Consider the following 26,516-nt stretch of genomic DNA (forward strand, 5'->3'; position numbering starts at 1 on the left):
AAGTAAATACATCTCGTAACACAAATTAATAAAATAACAAGAACACCCGCAAGCAAGAGAAAATCTAACAACATACATGCAACATTTTACGCAGGGAGAGAAAACTAATAACATGTGACTCAATTTTCTAAAACCAAGAAGAGAGAAAGAGAGAAAACTTCCCAATACAGCCGAAACCGGCCGTGACTAAGCAGCACAGTTGTCAGCGGTGGGTAGGACGTGTCCAAATCGGCTCCCTTCGCGCGTTCTAATCAAGTTTAAATACTCTTCTAACCAGCTATCTTATTGGTTGAACTGCTGTTGTCATGGTTACCGGGGAGTAGCGTCATGTAACATACTCCTCTCTCCCGCTCTCACATAGACACTGCAGGCTGCTAGATGTCGACTATACAGGTTACAGCGCTATCTGTTACTTTTCAGTACGGCCTCCCTTGCCTCTCCTGAAAATCCGCCGCTGCTATGCAATTCTATCATTCCCTACCATATCCGGAGACAAATACTGTACCTAAGACCAGACTAATTTTTCAGAAGTTTTCAAATTTCATAATTTTGTTTCGAAGGTATAGGTATTCAACTCAACTCAACTGTTCTTTCATACCAGGACTGCCTCACGAGTAGATGGAATTAATTTGTATAACAGAATATGTTCTTAACAGAAGCATGAGCCGCCACTCCAAAGTTTAAAATCATAGTTTGAAGTTTAAAATAATAATTACACAAATGACGGATACCGATAAAAGCAAACAGAACATAGTTTGGACATAACCTATATCGGAAGTGATCATAGACTGAGATTGTTTTCGTCGTATAATTTTACTCGAGTGGAGAGTCAGTCAGATCTTCGCATGCATTACGTTCGCAGTTATTTCGAATATGTTTTAATTAACCTGTCACTTTTGCTTTCATAATCATGATCGCTTCTAAATTTCACTCACTTCCGAATTAATTTTCGTTACCTCAAAATTCTTTTCAGTACGGTATACATCCACGATACATTTATTACCTGTACTTAATTTACGTAGTTTTCTACCTATATTTTGATATTGTCAACAAGACACTCCACGCCACGATTTGTTACCGTTTTAATGACCACCATTCTTAAGCACAAAAATCCGCACTGAAATACAACTTTGAACTAGCAAGTCAACACGAGACGATTACACTAGTATTAGCGTAGGCTTCCGCGGCTGGTGTACATGGTTTGTGGATAACCTTATCCACACACCACGATTACACTAGGCCTACCCATAGAACAGACAGCAATTCAGAATGTAATTGCACTAGCGACCTCTAGGAACAAGTCTATGTATGACATCACGGAAAAGCGACCTCTGTTACCCATTAATTAAATCTTATTTTAATAGGATATAAAGTAGTAAAGCTAGTAATATATTAAAGTGTTACTATTAGATTACTTCTACGAATATTCATATTAAAAAGTATTCACCAACATAAAATACTTCTCATTGAGTATATTGTAAGAACCCACCGCGTGGAGTAACAATTAGTATGTCTGACCGTGAAACGAGAGGGCTAGGGTTCAAATCCTGGTTGGGATGTTACCTGGTTTTTTTCGGGGTTGTCCTAAACTCACTACGAGCAAATTCTGAATAACTTTCGGCGCTGGCCCCTGGACTCATTTCTCTGACATTGTTTTGTTGTTTAGTCAACTGTCCGAAGACAGATTGGAACCTCATAAGTGACACCAATAAGGTATCACTCATGAGGAAACTAAGCCAGGAGATAATGGGGTATGGTGACCAGTTCCTTTCCCACTTCCATTGCATTTATCGTTGATTAACGACATTATTACAATAATTTCGCTGGCATTGTTCTTTCATTTTATTCAGACGCTAGATAACCACGCAGTTGATAAAACGTCGTAAACTAATTTTATTAAAAAAAACTCTAGGCGACGTCACGCCTTTTTAGCTGTCCAGTGTTGCCATTTATTCAATACTTACCTATGTTTCTTGTAGCAGCAGTATTTTCGGAAATGCAACTATAATTTGCGGAAGTAACTTAATAGTGTTGCGCATATGCTACGCACCCATTCTGAGAATATACTCACTGCGAACTGATGAGAAAAACAAGTTCCATATTTATTATTTATTTACTTATCTAAACGATAACAGATCCCTGTATTAACAGGCTGCCACAAAGACAGAGCATATTGTACAATAGGCAGTTGAAAGTACAAATAACATACCGGTACTGTATGTTCAAGTTTAAGAGAGTCACACAACAATGACAAGAAATGATTGAATAAATAATTACTAATTAATAATTTGAAGATCACTGTTGACCGTAGAGACGGTTTCGGAGTAGAAATATGGATCCCCTCAGAGATGCAGGAACGATGTCGTCAATTGCTTTCCCCTGTAGCCGGAAACGTTGCCATGTTTAGAAAAAACCGGCAATAGCTCCGCGTGCTCCAACCATAAGGTCTAAGGCCTATTACTTCAATTTGTTGTAGGCCGTACATTATTTGTCCATAAAATATGAAACGATACGTACATAGATGTCGTTTTTTTCCCTATTTACATCTTTAGGTTGGCTCTTGTTTTTCAAATCTAATGGTGGGATCGATGATGTAGCCATTGTTGTTATTTGATGGGATGGCAATTATGTCTATTCTTCTTGTACTGCCAATGTCTGCCAGTCCATGTACTTCTTCGAACACTTGAATTTTTTTAATCAGTGCTGAATGTCGCGTATTTTTTCTGACGTTACTGGAACTCTAGAGAAAACGTCTCACTCTCTCTCTCTCTCTCTCTGACCGTTAATATAAGAAGTCTGAGAGTACGTACCTGTTTGTTACCCACGAGATGAAGAGCGGGAGGTGAGGGAGCAGAGGGAATAATGTTAGTGATAAGAATACTTACATTATGTGATGCATACTACTGGTATTCATTAAAAAATATGCATACTTCATCAGTTACTGGTCATTACTTTCGTGCTTGAGAAATGAGAAGCTAAGCTATTAATTACATTTCGCACTAGATTAAGCAATTATTAATGGTTATTTTATTAAAATAATTACAGTACGGTAGCTCTTAATTTCCACGGGCATATTGTTACTATTTTCGGCGTAAGTAATAACCTGGCTCCTGGGATTCTTATGAATGACGTTTAAAATACGGTAATCAGCAGAGACAGTCAAGAAAGTCATATTTTTTTCGCTCCTCTTCTCCTGAGTAACTGACAATACAGGTTAGTATTCCCTAGATTACAGTCCGTTCTTAGATCATCTCCAGCCGTGGTTCCATGACTGGAGGATCAAGATTAACATAGGTCCGATGTGTAAATGCTAGACTCAACTCTTTTCACTAACAGCGAGGCTCGAAGGCATACTACCACACTTTTCGGCCAACCAATATCATGGATACAACAAATTAATCATGGACTCTCATCTCACCTTTCAAGATCGTCTCCAATCCATTGTTCTTAAGGTCACTGGACTGATAGTTCGATTCTATCCAATTCTGACAGCCTTAACTCTTGACAACCTTTGGGTAGAACTTACCATGCATAAAGCCCTCATTTGCTGTCATATCATAACCTAGCACAAGGTTTCGCAGCAATATTCAAATCTGTAAACTCCAAGTTAACCACAACCAGATGATTCAAATCATTACCCATCTGAGATGGGTTCACAGATACATCAGGGGGGGGGGGGGAATGGGACACTCAGCACTGATTTTAAAAATTAAACTTCGGTGTTTATTTTCCATTGCGCTTTGAAAGATTAAAACAATACAATTAAAATTAAATACTGAACTATTAGGCCTATTGAAAATATAGTACTTAAAGAATAAATTTAACGAAATGAATTGAAAATATACTCCTTACAAAATAGGTTCACCTGAGAATACACTGTTATGAATCAGAGTCACTCATACTCGTACAACACTTTCCTGAAGAATTTCTTGTAACAAGCTGTTTGTTTTGAAGCATTAAGTCATGAAATCCAACACAATTCTCACTGAAAAACGATTTTACAACAAGCATTGATTTCACTGTCTATACAACTTAGTTTTCCCTTTAGCCCACAAGGAGTTCATGTTGGAGAATAACCTTTCAACACTTGTATTTGTACCATGGATACACATAATGAATTCTATCACCGGTTTTGGTCATTATCTTCTTTGGAATTCACAATAAATATGATCTCATCAAACAAGTGAGATTCAACAATGTTTGATGTGGTAGCAGATTGCTTTGTAGTATGAACTGTTTTAAGAACAATGTATAGGCCTACATTCAGTGTCATCTCCAACAGTACCAATATAGCGAATTCCAGTATCACCAATAGTGATGGAGTTTGTTATTTATAATAGAAGAGCAGTTGAAATTCCCTATTTTGTTTTTTTTTTCAGACACTGACTGTTAAACACGGAACAAAAATACGATCTCATTTGGGACATGGGACACATCAGCAAAAACAACACTGACTATTAAATATGGGACAAAAATATGACCTCATTTGGGACAATGGAACACATCAGCAAAAACAAAGGGATGTTCCAGTATAGAAACCCTACCCATCTCCAAGTCGCCTATAGAGAGAAATTCCATAATGACGTAAATTTTCCAATTATTGACAAATTCATTGCTCGACTTGCTAGGCACATATACGTGGCAGCTAGTGCCAAACCCAACCAACTCATATCTGGGCTCAGCTGATATCAGCCTAGGGAGCAGAGGTGGCACAACACAGTCCATTAGGTATTCTTATAACCCAGGAAGATAGAGATGTTGGCATTGTCCCCAATTTAGGTAGGTCTTTACTCATTTCTAAGTCTTGCCGCTAATACTGCACACATTGCTGAAACAGCCCGGAATAATAGTTCACCAATCCTAAATCCTTTTCTTTTCGGCTTTCCCCTTCAAAATTCTCTGTTTCTTCATATCCAATGGCATAAATCAATGAGACGAGTGGCCAATAGGCTTGGAGCTCACACAGATATTTCCTCTCAGTCCCAATTTCCCTTAAAAAGGTGAGTTTTCCTATGCCTTTTAAATGCTTCTCCTCTCATTTCCCTATTCATTGTTATATTCAGCAAAAATGATTTCACTTCCAGCTCAGTCACATTGACTCACCATGCTAACTTTAGCTCTACAACATTTTCCCCCTCCCATACCATCCCTCATTTCATTTCCAGCTTTCCTTGGTCAATGGTTTCCCAAGGAAACTTCCCTTCCATGGCTGTCGATCGTGGGCCACATCTGTCATACTTGAATCAATTAGAGAGATTTATCTGCCCCTTTCTGTGGTCATCAATTGCAGGTATGTCTGCAGAATCCTTGATAACAGAGTAACTGTCATTTGCTTTGGTGGTCACTGATAGCGAGCTATATCCACCAAATCCTCGACAGCTTAAGATTATTCTCTTGGTCATTGATCGCGATTCACACCCACCAAATCCTCGATAAAATTTAAAATTATGATTTATTTAACGACGCTCGCAACTGCTGAGGTTATATCAGCATCACCAGTGTGCCGAAATTTTTTTTTTACATGCCAATAAATCTAGTGACATGAACCTGTCGCATTTAAGCACATTTAAATGCCATCGACCTGAGCTGGGATCGAACCCGCAACCTCGGGCACAGAAAACCAGCGCTATACCAACTGTGCCACTCAGGGCGACTCCTTGATAAAGAGGACCACTCAGAATCCAGTTTCCGTCTCTCAAGTTCTTCCACTCACTTCTTCGTCTACTCAGGCACTCCTGTTTCCTCTCGCTTCATGTTATGATATACATCGTTTTACCTTAATCTTCCCTTACATGTCTGAGACACAGGACGAAGTATCGATACTATACTGACTAGCACAAAAAACGAAATGCTTCAATTTTCTTACTTTTTATTATAAGATCTAGATTGAGTTAATGCTATTGGTAATCATACCTACCGAATATATTTCCGTTACCACAATAATATACCGACATTTCATTTAATTAACGATAAATTGAGCTTCTGGCTGATATGTATATCTATTATCAGTCGGTACATCTCACTTGACTATATGTGCCAGAGAAAGAACAATTATTTGTATGCATCTGAAGTCTGATTAGTGGAATATGTAGCTAATCGACAATGTATGCATTGGATGGGGAAAGGAACTGGCCACCATACCTCATTATCTCCTGGCCTAGCTGCGTCATGAGTGATGCCTTATTGGTGTTACTTATGAGGTTCAAACCTGTCTTCGGACAGTTGATTAAACAACAAAAACCATTGTTTTCTACTCACAAACATAGAGCCATTTGTATGTTGTTTAGTCAACTGTCCGAAGACAGGTTTGAACCTCATAAGTAACACCAATAAGGCATCACTCATGACGCAACTAGGCCAGGAGATAATGGGGTATGGTGGCCAGTCCCTTTCCCCTCCAATGCATACATCGTCGATTAGCTACATATTACACTAATCAGACTTCAGATGCATACAAACAATTGTTCTTCCTCTGATACACATCATCAAGTGAGATGTACTGCATGATAATAGATATATATATATATATATATATATATATATATCAGCCAGAACCTCAATCAGAGGTACAATTTGTATAAATACGGTACCTTAAAAAAAAAGAAATTAGTGTTTCGAAGTTATAGTTTATGCATTATTTTCATACACGTTTTATATAAAATTTATCCCTGTATAAAAATAACTCACCTAGTATTATTAGTGAATCAAATCTATGTGTTACCTGTATTCATAGCAACTGAGCGACATAAGTTTCTACGATTAGTCAATTTGTGCTGAAAATAAAATCTTAAGATCTCACGTTCCTGTTCTGGCTAATGTGTTGACAGGTATGACTCCACCTGAGTTGCTGTTCTCGCACGTGATAACTCAGCTTGTTGTGACGACTGTGCAGACCATAATGGTCCTAGTCTTCGCATTTGCTGTGTTCGATATTATATGTACTGGCTCTCTTCTGTGGGTTATCATCATAACAATGCTCACTGGAATCTGCGGCATGTGCTTTGGTAAGTTTGTTTTAAAATGTATCAATTTTCTTGTATGTATGTGACATTTTAATTGATAGTACCAACTTCTTAGTAATGTTTTTTTTTTTTTTTCCAAAAAGTTATTCTAAAATGAAAACCATGAAATATTACCATGTGTGAAAATTATACATGCCAGTAACATTTCTGCCTTAGAGCACAGAACTTCTGACAACTTAGAGTTTATAAGTAGAAAGAATTCAGAATAACAAACCTAATTAACATACAGTATGTTCTAATCTGATTATCAATGGGGCATCGCAAGTAAGTTTAAGAATACCGTATAAAATATATAAAACTGTTATATCAACTGAGTACAGTACTTGAACATATGCCAGGGCATTCCAAAAGAAATAACTATAGTTTTATCGATACAAACTAAATTTACTTAGGATATTTTTAACATTACATCCTTCAAATATAGTTTCCTTGTATGTCAAGAACACATTGTATGTTTCAAGAAATTAATTAGAGTACCAGGCAGTAAGCTATTTGCACTTTTACAAGAAGGTATAGTATGCACAAGGATTATGCCTTCGTTAATTGTAACACTTTCAAAAGATTCTGCATTGTGTGGCATCTTTGTATGCTCAGGACTTGAAAGAAAGGAAATTCGAGACCATGATATGCTGAAAGCAGTCTGAATTTTGAGGGGATAAAAAACTTTTGGATCGTGTCACTGAATGTAGTGAGTTAATAAATAAGTATCAAATTCTCTTTTTTTTTTTTTTTTCTGTGGTAGACTAAAAACTTTTCATCCTTCCATAGACTACTCTTGTAATACCATGATTTACTGGTATACATAGCATTTAAAGTAAAGTTATAGTGCTGCATACATTGCATATATATTATACTGTAGCAACAATATTTAAATTTTTGTCAGTTACAAGAATATTGATAGTAGTAATTTGGAAATTAAGCAATTCATTTTTTTTCCTTTTTGAAGGCTATCTCAAATAGTATATTAATTTGGATCATTGTGTGCTGCCCTATCCACAGAAAGTAAACAGTCGAGAGTCAAGTACACAAGCTTGCACAGATCGACTGGTTCAATCTCTTATAAATTTCCACAAGGGGAGTTCTCAAGGTATTTACATGTGACTCCATCCAGTTCATAACACTGGGAGAGAATATGTGAGGAAGTTCTCTTCCTTTCCGTATTCCCCACACTGACTTGCAGGTTTCTTTTTGGAGACAGTGATCTACCAGTATCCTTGTCATCATATTGGTTTATATTTTATTTAGCAATAGGCGGAATTTACTAAAGTTATAACCCCAAATTTTGATGTTCTAAGATCATTTCTTTATTGTAACTTCTGTTCACACGCAGAAACTAGTGCATTAACAAATAAATATACATGTTTTTATGTTTGTTGTGATGAAATTAAGGCTTGTTTCTTCTTTTTCCCCAGGATTCGTAGTGTCCAGTCTGTGTGAATCAGAGATAACTGCCACATATTTCGCTATGGGAAGTTTCCTGCCAATTCTCATGTTGTGCGGTAAGTTGCTTAATTAGTACTACATAGAATGTCTCCAAAATGACAGTGCAAAAGTTAAACAGGAGGGAGGAGGTGCCTTACTGAGAATTTTGAGATAGGGAACCCAGGGTTGGTGAAGCCAAATTAAGGAGATATGAGCTTGAGTGTGAGAATGGTCCAAATAATTTTGCACCTCGAGTTCATTTTCTGCTGGTGGTTTTTCGCGTGCTTTATTGTTGAATCAGACTTTCTGTCATTTGTCTTATTCACTGATAAAGTCTATTTCAATCGTGATGACATCTATAATAATCCATGGCGTTACAGCCCGTGAATTGCCTAGACCGACCAACCGGCTGCTGGCCTCACGCCCACATGCCGAAACAGAGGTGGACGATCATCCAACCAGAATGGAGGTATCGTGTGGTTAGCACGATGATCCCCCCAGCCATTATAGCTGGCATTCACAACCGGATTTCACTACCTATCATAGCTCCCCAAGTGCATCACAATGCTGGGTGGGCACCAGTCCCATACACTGGCCGAAATTTCATGAGAAAATTTCTTCCCCCATGAGGACTCGAACCAGCCCGCATTCCGTAATGTGAGTCATAGGCAGGATGCCTTAGACCACGATGCCACGGCGCGGGACGATGATATCTTTAACAGGAGAAATAGTCACATGTCACATGAGGAAAGTCCTCGTGCTCTAATCACCTGGTACCACCAAGTACTTTTTGGCGTCAATATGTCGATTAGCTTTGTCCGAGATCATTTAATTTGTCCATAAATTCTACCTGCTCATGTGACTGCCAAATGTACTTGCATTTCCTGCAAGGTGATTTACCAGGATTGTTAGGGGAAGTGCCTTTAATTGTACATGCGAGAATGTGGTTACACAATGATGGGTTACCGACACACTTCATTGTGAATTTCTGCAGTTACCTGGATGCTACATTTCCTGGTCAATGGATAGGGAGTTCCCTTGAAATCTGCGATGTCACCCGATCTGAATCCTCTAGACTTTTTCCTCTGGGGATACCTAAAATCTTTGTGTCTGAAACTCTAGTGAACACAGTAAAGGAATTAATTACCAAGATCACAGCTGTTTGTGATATGATAGAGCACATCCCAGGGATCCTCAAAAAAGGATGGTAAATTTTGTATGCCATAGCAATGCTTGGTGGCCGACATTTTGAGCAACTTTTATGACATGAAAACTGTAAACTGTTCACTTAATTAAAAAAATAATAATATTGAATGCAGTTAGTAGTAAAACCATTCAGAATCACAATGAGTTTCTCACCCTTCAGTCTCTACTCTCACATTCAAGCTCATATTTTTTTTTAATTGCCTTCACAGACCTTGGATTTCCTTTAATTGCCTTCACAGACCTTGGATTTCCTATCTAAAAATTCTTAGTAGGGTGCAGTACCTCCTCTTTCCTGTTTCATTTTTGCAAAGTAATTTAGAATCACCTTATGCAGATTAGTATTTTATAGAACGTTAATTTAAGTTTATCCTTATAAAGCTCGTTGAAGAATAGTTTATTTATTCAAAAGCTCTCGTAGTATTCTTTGTTCATTTAGGCAAGTGCCTTTAATTGTTTTACTCCATAATTCCATAATTATGGCGATCCTATGCAAATAGTGGAGTCAAAATGCTGGTAGGTATATGTTTACAGGAAAGCATGTCTCGATGTTTATATCTTATTTTCATATAAACTGTTGAAGTAAAATTAGTTCGAAATAAAAGTGATCTCAGTTTCATTTTAACATTTTCATAACTGTGCTTAAGAGATGAAAACATCACATAGTAATACACTTCTTGAAATAAGGTGGGCTGGAAAGTTTCTGACCTGACAGGGAAGGGGATGTGGTGTCGGACTGAAATTTTATGTGTGTTCAACAGTCTCCCTGCACTTGAACACACTTTTCCCAGAGATACTCCAGACGTCTGTAACTCACTGTAAAAATGTGAGTGCTCCTGGATGTCCAACCATGCAGATACTGCAGTCATGCCTTCACTAAGGAAATTCTTGCCCTACAGGTGTCTCTTCATGGCAGGAAACCGATCGTAATCTTAAGGTACCAAGTCGGGCGAATATAATAATAATAATAATAATAATAATAATACCCATCATCGTAAAAACAGCTTGTTACGAAACCTCAAAATAAGCCTCAGAATGGGACTGATTCTCTGGGAATCTTGCTAGGATAGGGACCAATTGCAAGCTTATGTGAGAGCGGCAATGAACCTCCGGGTCCCTTAAAAGCCAGTAAGTAAGTAAATAATAATAATAATAATAATAATAATAATAATAATAATATATTTATTCTAGTGGAGTTAAGGTCATCAGGCCTTCTGTTCCACACCACCAGAAATATGTATACATACAAAATTGTAGGAGAACAGAGAAAAAACTAATTATGGCAGATGATGAAATTCGAAGCCACAGTCATGAGAAGACACCACGAAAGTGCACATGATCCTGCCAGAGAGCAGAGTGTCAGAGCAAACCATTGCAACTCGTCTGGGCACATCATTATTCACAAGCACCTGGAGATGAGCAAAGCAGCTGCACATTGGGTTTCCAGAAACTTGACAATGGATCAAAAAGGCAAAAGAGTGGTTCCGTCCGAGATAAATTTCCAACTGGGAGGATTTCCTGAACAACTTGTGACCAAGAATAAAACGTGACGTCATCACTTTAACCCGAAAACAAAAGAGCAATCAATATAGTGGAAATACAAGAGATCTCCTCCACCAAATAAGTTTCGGTGCTAACCTTCTGCAGGGAAAGTTATGGCGTCAATTTTCTGGACTCGCAGAAGTTCTTATTGATTTCCTGCCTGAAGGACAGACTGCCACAAAAGATCCAGTTGAAAAGCAAATTGTAAAATGGTGTCCTGTTTCTTCAAGACAATGCATCGTACCACACTGCCCACCTGATACTGCAGAAACTTCATGATTGTAGCTTCGAACTTCTCCAACATCCGACGTATTCACCTAACTTGATACCTTGTTACCATCTGTTTCCTGCCATGCAGATACATCTGAAGAATAAGCATTTCCTTAGAACAAAGTCGTGAATGGCCGGACGTCCAAGAACACTAGTTTTTTTAACAATAGATTACAGATGTTAGAGGACGCTGGGAAAAGTTTATTCAAGTTCAGGGAGACTATGTTGAACGACAAAAATTATAGCATGATACCACATCCTCTTCCTTGTCAGTCTTAAAGCTTTCCAGCCAACCCTCGTAAAGGATGTCTTTTGGCTGTTTAAACTGTGTTTATTCATAAATATATTTATGACACTGAACAAAGTTGGCAGATGCAATTTCAACAACAATAATGATGATTATTATAACAATCACAATTGTAACTTCAGCGATCATTGATGACAATAACGAATTACAGTACTAATGATGATTTTTCTACAATTATGTTGTCTGGGTGACATCTTGCACTGCTTCTATTTTGGTTGTAAGCCTATTACACAGCATAGTCACTTTCGATTATCAGTAATCACTTTCAATGTTTGTTACCTCTATGTATAAATTCGACATATTGAAAATATACACCTTTAAATTTACATTCTGCGTTAAAAAAATTAAAGTACGTAGTACAAATTAGACATCCTTTAGTTTATTCCACGCCCATTATTTCATCTTCTGCAGCGCCATTATTTTTTTCATTTTTATACCTCTAAAGAAAGGTCAAGTGAAAGTTCTCTCGCTGAAAATCTGTGTTCTTGTCTTCAACAAGAACTATTCTATTAGATTTCTGTTCCACATTCAAATCCAAGATCGTTGACGAATCTTCTCAAACTTGTTAACTACCGTACCTTGAAAACTAAAGTAGGCTACTTTCAATTTTACTGACAGTCGTTTTATGGTTGGTATAGAGCCTTCTTGCACATACAAGTTGTGAGTGGTACCGGTACTGGTACTCTATGTCTAATAACCATTTTGTTAAAATCGTGAAGTTCGGTCGTTTTTTTCTCAGAATGTTAAACTTCTTGAGGAAGTCCAAATCTACCATCTTTCAATATATTACATTTGAACTGACATGCCATTCGCTTTGCTAGCTTTCTTATTATAAATTTCTTTATAATATGCTGGCGAAATGGCGAAAACATTCCCTCTCATCCGCCCATGAAACCATATTATGAATAGAAGCAAGCTTGAGGTTTGTTCCCAATATCAATCTTAAATTTCCCGGCTCTGGCTAGCTATCTGATATTTTGCCTCTTAAGTTTTAGAGAACAGGACATATGGTCCGGCCCATTCACTCCTAAACCTAAATCTGACTCAAGCCCGAGATTGTAAATATTACCTGTGACACCTAGCATCCAAGAGCTATGTGAAAGCTAAAATTAAGAGAATAATATTCAGAAATAGACTTTTCAGTATTCCACCATGTCCTATAACTACAACATATCCTACATTTTGGAAATGCATAGGCTTATGGGTTTCATTATCTGGGCAAACAAGTAAGATCAAAGGGGTCGCGTATTCTGTTGAGGTCGCTATGTCTGGCTACTCCAAACAACTAGGCTCAGCAACAGTAACTTTTAGCAAAGGAACAAGCACTGGTACATCCAATAAAATTATAAGCAAGCCAAGCTGTGTAATGTAAAAGTAGGTAGGTATTCAGTGGTCATTGCTGATCCATTTTGTCACATATTATTGTGCACCAATCAACTTATGATTTGCTGTGTTGTACTACTGTTGCAGCTTATATATTTTCCACATGGAGGTATAGAACAAAGATTAATAAGAAAATAACGATATCATAACCTGAGAAAAGACCCATAATAATATTTAGTTCTTGTTCTTATTGTCAGAGCCCAAGAAGACCTTAAATATTTCAGCCGCGTGCGTGTGTGTGTGCCAGAATGCAATTTCAACACAGACTGTACACTTGGTCAAAATGAAAGTGGCCAGCGTCTGAGAGATTAAGTTCGAATCGAGTATTTCCATGAGCGCTTGGGACAGCCAGGCTTTGTTCAAAAGATTGCTATATTCTTCTAGTTGTTATAATGAGGAACATGACTATTAATAACTAAAATATTCTGAGAAAATAATTCATATACGAGATTTAAAACAGACAAATCGTTCAGAGTGTTTAAACAGTGAATATTGTAACACAAACAGTATATACTGTATAACAGGTTCTCAAGTGGAGTATGACCATTGCTCGTTACAATGCTGTTCTCACTGCAGTAAAACTGTTAGCATAGTTTGTAGAGTGATAGCTAAGAATTCGTGAGATTGCAAGTTCAAATCTTCGTGGAATTACTAAACTTTTTTTTGTTGCCTTTTAAATGCATCAGTGAAAATATAACAGATTTTCGTCATTTTTTTTATCCTTAGAATACTTTTCGCTTTATTATTTTTTTCGTGTTAATAGAAACTTTTGATGCTAGATGGAAGTAACACTAAAGGCGACAATTAGGGGCTTTCATATTAAAATGCTGTGTTAATTATTTTATTAATCTCTGCTGCTTTGCACTCTATTGCCTAAGCAACATTCAGTAAATATGTTGAAGGTTAAATAATTGACAGTAATTAATTTGCAAGTTGTGCTACAGGCAATATGATTATTATACTAATCTAAATCCGTGATCATCAGGGCCTAAACGCAGTAATTGTAAACAAGAAAAAAACCATAATTCTGATGACAAAATATATCCTGATTTCCTGGAATTATAACCACAAATTTTCACCAAATTTTGTAATTATCTGTAAGTAACATAAATTAGCATAAACAAAATTATTTATTATATTACACTGAAAGGAGTCGTAAAAAATAAAAGAAAGGACAAAACAAAAAATTCACTACGGAGATTCGAAGCATGCTGTGGAGGTAGCCCAAATCAGCGCCTTGCATTATGGAGTTAACTAAAGCAGCGCACAGAGGTTTACGGTAGTGAACTGTGTGCTCACCTGAAGGGACTTAGAAAATTTTCGCTGCTCAAGAGACTGGCACTTTCATTTTGACCAAGTGTACTGTGTTGCTCAGGTATTTTCGTATTAAACATAAACTAAAACCAGATAGCTCCTTGGTTTTCTCAAAATTATGAATTTGATATGCGATAACATGACTTGCAGGACTCACACACTGTGATCCAAAATGAAGGACACGTAAAAATTGGTGGCGCTGCCTGAACAAGGACGAAGGTACCATTACATTTGCCATGTTAATAACAATAACTGTTACAATGATGATAATGACGATGACAGCTTAATGACTGCGAGGATGATGCCAGTGGCAACATGAAAATGATGAAGATGACAATGATGATGACTTATGAATAATTAATTTGTAAGAGCATAAAATATTTTTTCTATCATATAGGTATTTGCTGGCCTGTGGAAGGAATGCACTACTTACTCAGGTATATCAGCTACATACTGCCTCTCACATTCTCGACCGAGTCCATGCGTGCAGTGCTGGCTCGGGGGTGGGACATATCAGAGCCAGTTGTGTACCATGGCTTCATTGCAACAGTCTGCTGGATCATAGTATTCCTCTTTGGCAGTATTATAATTCTCAAGTTCAAGAAGGGTTAAACAACTGGAGCTGGAGTGTATCATTCACGACTTTGATACTATGTATGTTTGTGTCAGTATTAATGGGAAGAAAAGAATTTTTATGCATAGGGTAAAGTTATGCAGTGAAGAAATGATCCAAACATTAGATCTGCCAAAGGTAGGGTGCAATATGTGTGATGTGTCAGCATCCATTCGCTTTGCTGGCCCTTCAAAAGTTGGCAAACATCAAATGTTGAATTTCTCATACATTACATACCGACAAAGTTCGGGATTGGACAAATAACCTTTTTTAAAACGCTTTTTGTTAAGGAACAAATGACCTGCGACGTTTCGTTTCAGTGCAACAATGTTTTATGTCATTAACTGGACCATCTTACAGGACGAGGTTGAGATAATCAGTTATTAAAAAAATTAGTTAATGAATTTAATAAACAAATCATTATTGTTGCAGATATTGATTCGACTCAAAATACATAAAAACACACACAAAACAAACAAAAAGAAAAGGAAAAACATTTATTGCAATGTTAAAGTCAGAACTCAATATACTGCTGTCTTCTCACCACTACACAAGTCCATTGGCTTCCAGACAAAGCATGTACCGACGTACCAAGCTCTGTCTTATTCTCTCAAAGATACCAGGCATTTCTCTTATTCCATGAACTGTGCAGGCTATGAGTGCTGTTGCAATCAACTGGGGCTTATTAAACTACAGACTTTATGTAACCACAAAAAAAAAAAAAAATGAAGTGTAGTGAAGGTCAGGAGAGCATGCTGGTCAGGCAACAGGCCCACCACAACCTATCCACTAATCGCCATATGTAGCTGTAAGATGATGTACTGCATTCCCAAAGTGAGCTGGGTTGGAAGCATTATACCGAGCTCAGGGAGTAAACAAACTGGGTGGAGGCATTAATGACATAAAATCTTGTTGCATTGAAACATATGTCACAGCCCATTTGTTTCTTAACAAAGAGTGTTTCAAATAGTTATGTGTCCGAGCCCGAAGTTTTTCGGTCTAATTTTGAGATACTCTGTATTTAATTTAAGTGTTACCCATACTGTAAATATAACCTTACTTTATGAAAAGATGTAAAATCTAGGAATCTCAAAATTACATTTTATAACTTTATCAAAGTTCACAAAGTATGTTTATAATGGTAATATATATATTTTTAAGCAAACTTCCCTTTGGAAATAAGATAAAATTACATCTTTGATGTTATTAACTCATAATGCATACTGTGAACAATGTACGTCAAATTTCCACACAGGTTTTTTCAAAAGTTATTTTTAATCTCTAATAACTGTAAGGCAATGTACTGTACTTATGCAAAACCAGGTTCATTGTCATTTGAGGGGTTCACAACCAGAGTGGACCAAGTCCTTCTGGAATAATTTTGAGAAATTGAGTCTTAAAGTTCCTGGCTCATGCTTAGCAACCTTCACCTTCCTGTTCATCCGAAATTGTATTAATCCAAAAACTGACCACTGGTGGACTTGGTCCACTCTGGCTGTGAGCCCCTCATTTACAAGTCAAGTAATTAAAAAAACTCCTTAAATATTACATAAAATTCTCATGAATCTAGACATAAATTTGTCTTTGATTTCAGATAATTTTATTACGTTCTCATTGTAAAATGTGTAGATGGAGTTTATTAATGTTGTTAAAATTGAAATACACATTGTCAACACTTCTTACACAAAAAATGTGTTTTATATGCCATCTATCTCTCTGTCTACACAGCCTTTTCTCCCAAATTACCAGCAAATTTTATTCATACACAGTATTTCTGAGTCAATTCATCCGAAAAGTATTCTAAGTACATAATGCATTTTAAATCCTTATACAAAAAGTTACAAAACTGTAACTTACTCGTAATCAACTTAAATTACTTTTATCTTGATTCTTTACTGCATAAGAAATAGTGCCAAACAAAACAATGCAAACCATATGTTCTCAAAATTCCTGGTTCAGGATAATTTTTCAACTATTAAAAATAATTATATAGCAACTATACGCCAGTTAGTAGAATCTCTAGGTTCCTTAGCTAACTAACAGCAAAAGGGAGCCTGACGTTATTGAGAGAGGTGCTCTTCATTGTTATTGTCTTATCTTTTTTATAAGTTCTTTTAATGATATTGTTTTAAGGGCGAGGTTATATAGCGTCAATGGAACTTGTGATAGTGAGATGGTACTCGGCAGGATGAGTGTGATGATTGACTAAGAGATTACCTGACTCTTGCCTTACAGTTAAGGAAAACTTTGGAAAACACTCAACCAAGTAATCAGTACGGTATTGTCTGTTGTTGATTCATTGAGAAGGCATTAGAGCAGGTAAAGACTCCAGTAATAGAAAATGTTTAATAAGCAAGAAAGTGTTGACATAAAACATTATATGTAGGGGTATAATGAGGAAGTATGTGTTATTTAATGACACCATTATTCTATAGACTTCTAAGTTTTATTCTCCTTTTATTCTGAAATATTGTACAAGCTTTTATATTCTTTGGTATGGTATGGTATGGTTTATTCTCACTCAAACTTTTGGTCCTGCTGGCCCTTCACTTATATAGTATTCGGGCCAGCAGTCCCTTCCATATACTATTTACAACTTGTACAATACTCTATGTTAATGACCGACATCTCTTCATCATTTAATGTTCACCCACTAAGTCTTTCATGTTCTTTCACCACACTTCCTATATTTCTGCGTTTATTAAATATTCCTTCTTTCCCTCTACTCCTACCTTCTACTATTTCCTATTCCTAATAACAACGTAACAATTACTTTTTCTATTCATCATTTTTACAGACCAACTTATTTAACATATCACTACAATCATTTACTGTACTATAACTAAGCCTACCCTCTATTATTTGCTTTACATCTATCTATATTACTTTTTTTTTGTCCTACTGATACCTATCTAGTCTAGTCCTACTTTTAGCTCCTCTACTCATTCTATATTTACAATACGTCCTACTCATTCCTACTAATTAAATTACTCATCATGACCCTTCTCATACTAAAACACTATTCACCCATATTCACTGCACCCTTAATTAATCCTTCATTCCACTGACACACCATTTCCTTAGATTGTATGCTGGTTTATCCTTGCTGCTCTCCGCCTTATCCCCATCGACTTCCTTTTGCACATTAACCTTTCCCAGCTGTTGTCTCACGTTGCCTACATTTCTTTCGCTGACACCACACACGTCTACATTACCGCTCCTATTCGTTTGACACATTACACTCTTGATGTGACCTTGTGGTGACGTCACTACAGATTTCTTCCATACGTTCGTGCAACTCCTCACGGTCATTCCTCTATCTTCGCCTTTCCACCGGGCCGTGGTCGTTCTGCCGCATGCTTCTCGATCGGAATTTGCTGTCCTCGACAAAACTCCGACTTCCGCACTCTCTAGCATGTCAGGTTTCTTGCTCTTCACGCCTTCGTTCCTCGTACTAAATGAATTTTCTTTCACTATCCCCATTACTTTATCCTTAAGCATTTTTCTTTTTTCTTCGCTTATATTTTCACCTATTCCAGATTTATTTACGCTGTCCAAACATAACTCTACGTCGAAAGTCACGCCATTAATTTTTAACTTGTCCTTCACTAGCCTCGCGTAGTGACCGTTTTCCCTTGCCGCTTTCGAAAAAGGCACTAACACTTTCCTCCTTCATAATCAAAGTCACCATCGATGCTAATATTAGAGTCTTTTAACTCACTCTTTTTGCTCATTATCATATCCTTTACCAAGAGTTCGCCAATTTGACTAGTATAGGCCGGTTAGCCCCATGCCCCACTCTGTAGACCTCCTTCACTTGACCGTTACTAATATCTAATCCTATCCTCTCCCAGCACACAGTCAGTATCACTTCATATGTTTCCCAAGATTGCTCTCTTTCCTGTTCTTCGATCCCGAAAAATACTAAATTATTCTTCCTCTTCTCTTCTTCTAAGTCTTTCACTTTCCTCTTCAACATCATGTTCTCCTCTTGCAATTCTTCTATCTTCTTATTGATTTTAACAATGCTTTCCCTAAGACTTTCCGGATCCATTTTACTCGAAACACTCACTTCACAATTCCTTAAACTTTAGAACGATTTGTTTGTACTATTTGCTCTTCGCTACTTTATACGGCGCGCGGTCATTCACATCCAGCTCCACTCGTCGCTCAGTGAGAACTGCTTTTATATTCGTACATTTCTTGTTTGGTTATACTTTCATCATATTTGAGCTGACTTTACTAAATTAAGTAAGTTTACTGAAGAGCTCAGTTTCAATCAATGGCTTAACACTTTTTTTCATTTCAGAAAAGTAAATTGTGGTAGCATGCCTGTGCGATAAAGAAATGGCACTTGTAACATTTTCGTAAGATTGAAACATTGTGCAGTTTGGCCTTAAGAATGTTAATATTGTGTTTAACTGGGAAAGTGTTATTTCACATTTAATTAGCGTTACCAATATTATCTGTTAAAATGTGATTTTGTGAAAGCAATGCCTTTCTTGTCATGTATTCTTCAGTTCCATTAATGACGTACAGAATTAACTTTTCATTACCGGTAAGTAAAGTTAAGGCACAAATGGTGAACATACATTCTTGCCATGTATTATGTATTAAAAACGTGTTAATTCAGGTAGGTTTGAAAATGAACATCAGACACGAGCTTCCAGAGATCTTAGGTGAATATTTCACCAGTAAGAATAACGTACATGCTTTTAACATACTGTATATTATGTATAGGATGTATTATTATAAATCGGTGAGATCAATTTCTCCAGGAATAGTGCTTTGCTGTGATCCATATTATTATTAGATTCAATATTTTATGTAATATTTCATTAGCACTTCTATAAATAAAATTTAACAACTGAAAAAATGTCTACATAAAGATGCTGTAATAATTTCTTACAAGATTTACTTGAACATAAAATGAAGCAATAGGAAATATAGATGACCCACAAACCAGGAGAAGGAAAGAAACAAAAACTGTCTAATACTCAGTTTAAAATAGGCTTACTCGCGTAATTTCCACCTTTTTTTCTCAAAATTTGGAAGCGAAAAATCAAGGACAGAGAAATTACATTAGAACTACAAAATATCGAAAATAATCTGGTAAAAAATAACATAAAACAATTCATGTACTAATGAAATCAATACTTAATATATACAAAATTTCAACAATTATGGACAATTCTGTGGCTCTTCTATGTACCTGCTGTATGTCAGTTCTAATGCCTTCAGCCTGATCTTGACTAATCTCAGAGCATGGTGTTAAACTTCGTGTATAAAATATTTGTATAAAAATTAATTCGGTAATTACACAAAGCAAATAAACGTACCTATATATATTTTACACTCCACTACTTTCAACAGACAGCAAATCCAAATCATCTTTCTTATTGTCAGAGGAATCATAGATGTTTTTCGTTATAGAAGAGATGAATAAAGGCCTTTGATTTCCCATGCTTATTTTTCAATACTTGTAATCTTCACGAAAGGCGCTCTTGAAGAGAAAAGGAGTGTCCAATTTTGTTTGATGTAAAAGGGGGAAATTACGGAAAGAAAACAAGATTCTGAAAAACACGTCCTAAAAATCTTTGGGGAAGGGGAAATTGTACGATTAAATAAATACAACAAAAAAAGTCGTTCTGGATGATCGAGGTATTACCGAGCTAGGTTCAAGGTTCACAAGTTCAAACGCAGCTGATGGCAACGGATTTTTGAGGATGATAAAAGTTCTTAGATAACTTCACTGAGAAGTAAAGCTGGAGGTCGTGTGTGGTAGCTTCCCAGCAGGAAAGAGATCTCTCTCTCTCTCTGAATGAGGGCTCCAGAAAAATATTATCAACAGTTTCTCATTTACATTTAAAATTTAGCTATTAGTCACAATTTTCACCTATCACAGGAAAGTTATGAATTTTGCCTTACAGGTGCTTCAACCTAACCTACATGTTCAGAACAAAATATAGTAAACAGTAGCCTACTACACGTCTTTAAAAACAAATGAAATTGACCCGAAATATTTAAATTAAATATTAATCTAATCCTTAGTTAGTATGTTACACACAAATTGCTTCATGTGCCCCATCCCCATATCCATAAATTATAAGGAGAGAAATTTGCAAATTAATAAATTTAAAAGTAAATTTATTATGATACTGGTACTGTAGTCAAAATTATTACCATATGTAACTTAGTTTTCCTCCACTGTTGTTCAAATGATAGCTTATGTGGCTACAAATCCAGTCAGTTAGGGTTTAAATTACTGGCAAGTAGGTTACATAAGTGGAAATTTACTTCCCTCCATAGAAACTGAGTGTTCATCATTGTCTTGTATTTTCTCTGTACTATCTTAAACAGTTTGTGTCATGCAAACTGCAAACTACAAGTTCTGTTACGTGTAAACATCTAGTGATCATTCCAGTGGCGGTTCGTGCTACAGTTTATAGATAGTTGTAGTTAACTTGTATCTATAAATTTTATATTCTGAAAACAGCCTTCAAACCATGCAACATAGATGTAACCCCAACAGAAAGAAATATGTAGGTAACGAAACTTGATGTTTGAAAATAAATGTTTTTTTTTTTTAGTTGGTTATTTAACGACGTTGTATCAACAACTAGGTTATTTAGCATCAATGGAATTGGTGATAGCAAGATGGTATTTGGCGAGATGAAGCAGAGGATTCGCCATAGATTACCTGACATTCGGCTTATGGTTGGGGAAAATCTCGAAAAAACGCAACCAGGTAATTAGTCCAAGCGGAAATCGAATCCATGCCTGAGTGCAATTTCAGTTTGGCAGGCAAGTACCTCAGCCGACTGAGCTATGCCACTGGCTGAAACTCAATGTTAAATACATTAGCAATTAAAAATACTTGAAACAAATGTAAAGTGTTAAATAAAGCAAAAAATGTTATATTTTAGAACTTTACTTAATAATTGAGATGGTGCACAAGTTCGTAGCATTTTTCGTTGCTGTGGTAGCTGTGTCACTATAGTACTATTAAATGAATGAAAGTACAGAAAAACGCTACAAACTTATGCACCAATCCAATAATTCCTCTGAACCTTAAAAAAATAAAATACCGTAGTTGTTAGCCCATTTCGATATATTTTAGCCCCTTAACATTTTCCCTACAAAATTTTTCTGTAAAACATAGAGGAAAAATATTATTTATAAACGATTTCTCATGTTAAATCCCTATGTATAGTAAAATGTGTTACACACAGTCATAGGTGGAGTTATGAGGGGCTCTGTCCCCCCAAACTTGCCTGACCTCTTTTTTTTTTTTTTTTTTTTTTTTTTTAACATTAGAAAATATTGAATTCAAAAGATCTTTTTTTATTTTGTTTATGATTAAGTTTCTGTGCTTAAGTTCATGAATTAATGTCTTCAGATCATGTGTCTGGACTATAATGTTTATTTTAAATTTCTGAATGTATAAGAATTCCTATACCTCATTTGACGAATGGAAGCACTGTAATTTTTTTTTGTAACAGCGTGTACTCGTGTGTTAGAAGTTTGCAGGTGTTCAGGCCGCCACTTGGAGAAATATGAACAACATACTGCACAACAATGCAGAAAAAAAGAAAAGTGATCTCTGTATAATATGTAAACTTAAAGATGAGATTAAATAAAATAATTAGAATTTACATTTCATATGATATCTTCAGGAAGGTATATAAAAAAGTTTCTGTTAGCACTGTTACGTAGTTTTATTGATGTGTGCATGTGTTTCTGTACGAGAGAGAAAAAGAGGGAGATTGTTTTAAGTTATACCACAGTCTAGTATATAGTCACGAAGCTTGAGTTTATGAGGGTACTAGAAAAAATAGACTGTGCAAGTACTATTTCGCATTGTCTGTAATGAGGCAATAGTAGCGATCCTAGTGGTTATCAACTATCTATGGATGCATATTTACTAGGTACGTATTGAGCTTCGTGACTGTATATCTAAACTGTGGTTATACCCTATTATAATTTGTGTAATAGACCTACAGTTCAAGCCCTATACAACTCGGTTCGAAAAGAAACATGCTCCCGAAAATACCTTTATTAAATGATCATATTCCGATATACTACACTATGGTCAAGCTATAACAGGGAAGGAGGTAACTGATGTCCCCCATAACCCTTTATATGGGGATTCTATGGTTTTGCTTTGCCCCCCCCCCCACCCCAAGGAAACGGTTCTCTCTCCGCCTATTGACACAGTATATATAAAACATCTTCCTTATAAACACACCTACTTGAAAGAGAAGTTCATCCTACATTCTTTGCTATGAGTGAACTTATCAATAACTTTCTGACTGAAATTGGAAATGTTCATAATAAAGTCTTTTTCCACTGAAAGTATTGTCGATGCCGAAGGTCTTTCTTATCTTCTGATATTTCTCACAAATGTTTTTATTCTCTTCAATGTAGAGAAACAATGCTCAACGATAAAGGTTTCATGCTAAGTGCCACCACCATTTGCAATACACAGCTTACCAATTTCGTTTGTAATAAAGCAATTGACACACCTCGCTGAACTGAATGAAAACATTTTTTTTTTGTTTATTTAACAATGCTGTATCAACTACTAGGTTATTTAGCATCAATGAGATTGGTGATAGTAGCAAGATGGTATTTGGCGAGATGAAGCCGAGGATTCACCATAAATTATCTGACATTCGACCTATGGTTGGGGAAAACCTCGGAAAAAACCCAACCAGGTAATCAGCCCAAGTGGGGATCGAACCAGCAATTCTGGATCGGCAGGCAACAAAATTTTGTATCGCTGTTAAACTAACTGCTGTCCAGTAAGAATTCATTGAAATGCTATTCGGAAAACAAATACTCAATCTCTACTCAATTAAAAGATTTTAATAATGGAGGTGATAAAGGTGGTTGCGCAAATCAGACCAGAAACAGCCATTGGTTGATTCAAATCCCCTCAAGAGTAACAACAGAACAGGCAGAAAGTTTTAATTCTTGATGAATTATGATAATGATGAGAGGAGGAGGAAGAAAATGGAGGAGTAAGGAGAGGTTGAGGCTATGATGATATTAATGTTTTTTGTAAGATATGTAAATTAAGGACATAATCATTTTTTTAACTGGCTTGTTCAGTATCTCTTTCTTTTTCTCTTTCTCGTGCACACATGCACATTTCATTCATTCCAAAAAAAATTTAAGATATAGCTATGAGGGCCAGGTCTAGTAAGATGAGAAAAAATTATTTAACAGTTGCAAATTTTACACTACAAATTAGCCTTCTCCTTCCTTTGTAAATGTTAATTATCACTGGTCTGTCTGACTTACACAAGTGCAGCAGTTTCTTAAAAGAATAAGCGTATATAGTGAAACAAATTCATCTACGTAAAGATTAATTGTTTGGTTCTACAGAATATGTGTTACGGTAACAATTAATATTAGAGGAGAAAAATTCGCAGTTGGCAATTGACTCAATATAAAATGTCAACATACATGTCGAACTTGGAGTCAGGCCACTAAGGGAAAAACACTGAGGAGAGGGATTCGATCTGGTGATCTGGTGTTGTGGATTGAACTTCGGCATAACTCAATGGTTAGAGTGCTTGGTATGTAGAACCACAGACCCGGGTTCGATCCCCGGCGCCGGAGCGAATTTTTCTCCTGTAATATTAATTGTTACTGTAACAGACATATTCTGTAGGACCAAAAAATTAATCTTTATGTAGATCCTTCGAGCAACAGTGCATATTACTGTGGAATGCCAGCCATCAAGTCACTCAATTGAGTGCATTCCTTGTATAATGGCAGTTGACTTAATATAAAATGTCAACATACATGTCGAACTTGGAGTCAGGCCACAAAGGGAAAAACACTGGAGGAGAGGATTACATCTGGTGCTGTGGATTGAACTTCGGCATAGCTCAATGGTTAGAGCGCATGGTACATAGAACCAAGGACCTGGGTTCGATCCCTGGCGCCGGAGCGAATTTTTCTCCTCTAGTATTAATTGAAACAAATTCATCTCATTTCATTGCTCAGAGCATGGTGAGCATTCAAGTGTTAGAGGAATCGAACTACGAGCAGGCATATGAAAGTGTATGGAAATTATATGGTTCAGTTTAGATGGTTCAGAATGTGTGCAGAATGACGAACAGACACCTATAACAATTTGGGGCCAATCAACCCATGACTATCAATAATGCCGTTAAAATTAAACAAATAAATAAAAATCATAAATAAGACAGAAGCATTGAAGTACAGGGTATCGTCAAAATAAAGAACATGATTGGCTGTATTCATCCAATCATCTATGACACACTGAGCCATCAAAGTTTCATCACGTTTCATTCCACAGTAACTCACCTTGAGTTCACTGCACGAAGCAATCAACTGCAGTTGTGAACTTCTAATGCACTACCAAAGTGACAGAAATATCTTTCTCCATCGTTTCTTGTGTGACAAGAGCTGGACGCAGTATTACACTCCAAAACCAAAGGTGACTTTATGGAATGGAAGCAGTCGAAGTCTCACAAAAAAAAAATCGAAGATATATTTTATTATGCAGGAAAAGTCACAGTACTCTTTCAAAGTTTACTGATGACTTTCTCCTTACTAATTTTCTGGAAGTATCAAGACAAAACAGTCCGTTATTACGAGTTCTTTAATCAATTCAGATCTTCAATCCATAACAAGAATTCACTCCTCACGGCAGCAATCATTCTTGCTGACAACTTCATGCTCACACTATCCAATAGGTACATGTCAACTTCTTGCAGTCCAGTATTTTTCTGTGACGTTGAGATGAGCTGGCAAGGCTTCGCAATTTCCCAGGTGGTACTTATCCATGATTACTCCTTTATACATAACACACAATTGGGTGAGAGGAAGATACCGATTCTATATAAATGAGCTGCTAAACAATCATGCCCAGTCAGAAGGTAGAAGGCTGCCACTGCTGAATTTCTTGGTTCTTCAGGGATGATGTTTTAAATTTGGAGAAGGGGTTCCCATGATTTATCTTTAGCTGATTCCTTTATACTGTTCAAAAATGTTTGTATTGGAATTTTTTATTAAATTTAACAGAAATAAATGATTTTTGAGTAACATGTTTTTTCTTAGCCAGATGATCCGCCAATTCATTACCTGCAATGCCGCAGTGCGCTGGAACCCATTGCAGAACTATTTCCTTGCCCAGTTTTTGGAGCTGCTTGATCAGGGTGCAGCACTGAGAAGTTGTATCAGTTTTCTGTGAACTATTATTAGCTATAACTTTTGTTATAACTAAAATCCTACTTTCTTCTGGAGTAGGCTTTGGAGCCGAAATGCCTAAATATTATAGGTGATTAGGTAATTATTTTGAGAAGCAGTTAAATGATGTCCGTATCATTCACGTAAAATTGCCACATGTACATCAATTATTTCGTGGATGCGAGAGCAAGAGGGAATAAGTCACCAAAACTAA

General features: G+C 36.5%; 1 protein-coding gene across 2 annotated transcripts in view; it reads left to right on the forward strand.

The window, feature by feature from the left end:
• Positions 1-22,731, forward strand: part of LOC138709124 (ABC transporter G family member 20-like) — a 226,789-nt gene extending 204,058 nt beyond the window's left edge. For both annotated transcript variants that reach the window (XM_069839660.1, XM_069839661.1), the window contains 3 exons: positions 6,828-7,004; positions 8,435-8,521; positions 14,861-22,731. In XM_069839660.1, the coding sequence (XP_069695761.1) occupies positions 6,828-7,004; positions 8,435-8,521; positions 14,861-15,075 (479 nt within the window). In that variant the 3' untranslated portion in view covers positions 15,076-22,731. The remainder of the gene's footprint in view (positions 1-6,827; positions 7,005-8,434; positions 8,522-14,860) is intronic.
• The last annotated feature ends 3,785 nt before the right edge of the window (positions 22,732-26,516 follow it).

The sequence above is a fragment of the Periplaneta americana genome, chromosome 11, assembly GCF_040183065.1.
Source record: "Periplaneta americana isolate PAMFEO1 chromosome 11, P.americana_PAMFEO1_priV1, whole genome shotgun sequence".
In the NCBI taxonomy this organism is placed as follows: Eukaryota; Metazoa; Arthropoda; class Insecta; order Blattodea; family Blattidae; genus Periplaneta; species Periplaneta americana.